The following is a 3962-nucleotide window of genomic DNA, read 5'->3' as shown; positions in this document are numbered from 1 at the left end:
TTTATTTTATTTTTGCAAATATGATTTATTCTGAAGCAATATTCTTATCAGTTTTCTATCAGCTGTGACATAAATCAGCATGTTTTTTTATATTTAATCCAAAAGCATTTTTTACCTTTATAAAGGGTAAAGCATTGAATAATGTTATGAGATTGTTTTAAATGTTTTTTTGGAATATACAAACAAGAATGGTGGAAATGATACTTTTTAACTAAATTAAAACGCCAGTAGGTGCCAGTAGAGAGCGTTTATTGAGCGAGTCACCGAGTTGTTCATTTAACCCTCATGTGGTGTTCGGGTCCTTTTTGCTCTGAAAAAAAAATATTTTTCCCGAAAATACTAGTTAATGTTATCGCATTGGACTGAAATTTTGTGACTTTGTTCACAAAGGGTATAACTACTTCTAAAATTTTTTTTTATAATTTTCATACTTTTCTGGGGGAGATTTTTCACCTTGTTGCAAATTTTCTTCAGTTTTTATTTAATATTGTGAAAATTATTCATAAATAATGCTTTTTTCACTCAAAAAATGAGGTGCCTACTCTCAGATAAACGAGGCCTACGATTAATCAGAAGCAAATATAAATACAAAACCAGTCCTAAATGAAAGAAAATAAGTTGACAAAAAGATTGAATCCAATCTTTGGTGGTAATATTGCATAATGAGTGATTTATAAGCAATTTTTTGAGGCCGGGTCATTTTTGCTCTGTAAACTCGTAAGTGTGATAGGGTTCTGAACACAACACAAGGTTAAGCGATTCGTTCAAATGGCAGATTAATCAGATGTTTATGCATGGACTAATGAAACTTTGCCTCAACTGATTCGCTCAGAACCAGTGTTGCCAATTTGGGGATTTTGTCGCCAAATTTAGCAGTGTGTTGACTGAAATAAGTTTGTATGAATAAAGTTTTTGTTTTTGGAGAATCATAATATCTCTTATCTGTTGTATTTGAGCAGGACAGGGATGCAATTTGGTGACACATAAAACAAATTTCCAACATTGTGTCTTTCCATCATTTCCATCATGTTTGATGTGCTTGTAGATCACAAGCATTTCCTAATTTCACTTCAGAATTTTTTGTTATATTTAATCTTTTGTTATATTTTTTATACTGTCATCATTTGTAAAGTATATATATATATTTACTTTCCTTTACCTTTACCAAATTTACCTGTATTTACTTTGTTTTCATATTTGGCGACTTTTTGTGAAAAATGGAGACTTTTGAGAGTGGTTCTAGAGATTTGGCAACACTGCTCAGAACACGGAATCATTCAGCAATGAATCGGCTGTTTGCTGCGAGGTGCGCTGTGGTTCCGCCTAAAATGTAAGTGACCTAATATTATTGTAGCCTACTTGCTTAACTTATTGAACTATTAAACAGTCGTAATGGTGAAAACGTTGTGTGATGTTGCCTAACTAACTGTATTTTAAATATAACAATTTTTCACCTTGAATTTTTACCTTAGCATGCTTACTTGTCTGGCGTTAATGACGCGTTAATGTCGAGCCCTGGAGTCTATGTGCCGGGACTCAGCCCCGGACGGCCCCGGCCCAATTTAAACCCTGGTTGTAAGTATAAATCTAACACAATTTAGTTTGGTTTATGCTAAAAACAGGAGGGAAAAACTCTTTGCCTGGGGGATAAGAAAAATAAAATAAATTATTGTCAGGTTCTCTGAGAACAAGTCCAATTACTTTTTTCACATTTTTTATATGATTTTAAAGATGGTTTTTCTTCTGCATCGTTAAAACATCATTATCTATCTGATAAATCAACTATAATATAAAAATAATAATTGTTGTAACTTCATTACACTGCAAAATGTTCTATGGCTAAAACTTTTCAAAGGTCAATGGTAAGTCAGTGTGCTCACCAGCTTTTGACAGAGTTGTGCCGGGGAGCGCTGAGAACAGCAGGATATGGCCAAGTCCAGCCATGCTTGTGTCCGCTTCTCTCCTCCCTCTCCCTGCACCTCCTTCTGCATCCTGCAGGGAATAAAGCACTGATGAAGAGATTTCCACTGATCTACAACCAGCTCCTTCCTTTCAAATGCCCTGTTGTTAAATAACATCTACTGACGATGTTGTTTTCTAGTCTAACCGTGACTTACCGAGTTTTGAACGCAGGCAGGTCCAGTCTGAAGTACCGCGAACAAGTGTCATCCAACTTGGACAGAAGTGCCTGAGTCATTTTCAATTTACTCTCCTGTCCGATAAAAGTTGAGAGAGAGAAAAAAAATGAAAGAACAGTTTGACCAGTAATCCAACCCTTAAAATCAAAAATGACTATGTACTGTATTTTCCTCGTCAATGTACAAAATCAAGCAGCGGGAGAGAAGATGAGAGTACCGTGTCGTTGTTATGACAGCTCGGGCTTGGATAGCACCCAGCGAGTACAAAGAGCCCCCTGTCGCTCTAAATTAACTGAAATCTCGCAACACTCTCTCGTTGGCGAGCGAGCTCCATTTGTGCATGCTAATGATGTACATTCATTCTCTGGATACAGATGCAGTTGCGCCCTTCATTTAGATGCTCTCACCAGCAACTCTTTGCACTTCGCCATTTACTGTATGTGGAAAAAACAGCGAGCGAGCAGATAATTGGAGGATCTGCAAGGGAAAACTGAAAGGCTAAATTAACCAAACGGTGACGCGCTTTAGATCAGGTTACCTGTGAGATTTTGACATCATTGTCAAGCAGGGAAAAGTAGTTCTCATAGAGCTCCAGTTACAGCATTAAAATAGGATTTCATCAAGGTTATTTTTCTCAAGCATCTTTATGCAATGCTGTCTACCTCAACTCAGTGTGATTTCGTCTTGTATTATTGGCAAAAGAACCTTGGAATCCATCAGCATAGCATTTCAGCTCTGATGAGAGCTTCAAACAATACGATCCCAATCTCAAAACCAATATGAGGCTTCACAGCAAAATGAAGTCACTCAAGTGAGGCATTGTGCTGCAAATGATCTAGACATGCATCAAAAAGATCGCAGCCTCTCACAATAGCCGTCCACGCAGGGTTTGAGCTATCTTACTGTCACAAAAAAACACAAGCACAAAACACAAAAACCACTTGAAATCTAAAGAATGGCCTGGTTGTGTAATTCAAATAACTGAAAACCTGCTGCTAAGCACAGAACATGTGGTTTCAAATCTACCTGTAATGAAACAAAGATCTCCTGTCATGAACCAGAGACTGGTAGATCTTGTCAGTCTCAGGAGGAATAGCGTCATCTCACCTTCTCTGTTAAACACGTTGTGATGTCAGCAGATGAGCAGCAGGCCGTTACTGTGTTCTTGATTCGATCGAGAACGGTCGTCAGCACAGGGAGAGAAATGGAGGCATGATTCACTCCAGTTAGAAACAAGTATCTGGAAACACACACACACATATGTATATACATACATAAACACGCTTTTGATTTCATTCTATACATTGACTTCTGGATACATGCTATTTTGTAATTCTCCTGCTGTGTCATACATCATGAGTTTATTCCTTTCTCGTGGCCACTACTATAAATGCTAGTTCTGAGGGCAGGCCATGAGCAGAAATGTTCAGCCAACCAGCAGAAGGCTGCAAGACCTCAATGTGTTTTGAAAATAATCTCTATAGGAGGTTCTGGTCTCTTCACCCTAGGTTTCACTGTAATACTAGGACGTGTTTATTTAGTATTTGAATTATTTGCTATGTCTTTAGTCTAATAACTAGTAGTATGCACTGCAGACAACATGCTGTCTTTATATCATAATAACTATTTCTCACACAGTTTAAATGGGTCTTTATAGGAAGGGGCCGTTCCCAACTAACACATTTAACCAGACTTCCTTCTAACACGTTACTAAACATTATACTATCCTTTAGAATTATCATTAATATAATATTATCAGTGTTATTTTAGTGTGTGTGTGTATTTATATATATATATATATATATATATATATTAGACTTGTGC

General features: G+C 37.0%; 1 protein-coding gene across 1 annotated transcript in view; it reads right to left on the bottom strand.

Moving 5' to 3' along the window:
• LOC107700082 (vitamin D-binding protein-like) overlaps positions 1 to 3403 on the bottom strand; it is a 7139-nt gene extending 3736 nt beyond the window's left edge. Inside the window, exons 1-3 of the mRNA XM_016501607.1 lie at positions 3246 to 3403; positions 2118 to 2212; positions 1881 to 1992 (exon numbers count right to left, since the gene is read on the bottom strand). Coding sequence (XP_016357093.1) covers positions 1881 to 1992; positions 2118 to 2212; positions 3246 to 3398 — 360 coding nt within the window. The 5' untranslated portion in view covers positions 3399 to 3403. The remainder of the gene's footprint in view (positions 1 to 1880; positions 1993 to 2117; positions 2213 to 3245) is intronic.
• Between the last annotated feature and the right edge of the window lie 559 nt (positions 3404 to 3962).

This window comes from Sinocyclocheilus anshuiensis, unplaced genomic scaffold, assembly GCF_001515605.1.
Source record: "Sinocyclocheilus anshuiensis isolate Anshui unplaced genomic scaffold, SAMN03320099.WGS_v1.1 scaffold983, whole genome shotgun sequence".
NCBI lineage: Eukaryota > Metazoa > Chordata > Actinopteri > Cypriniformes > Cyprinidae > Sinocyclocheilus > Sinocyclocheilus anshuiensis.
The sequence above is the reverse complement of the archived record's forward strand: the minus strand, read 5'-3'. Positions and strand labels throughout refer to the sequence as shown.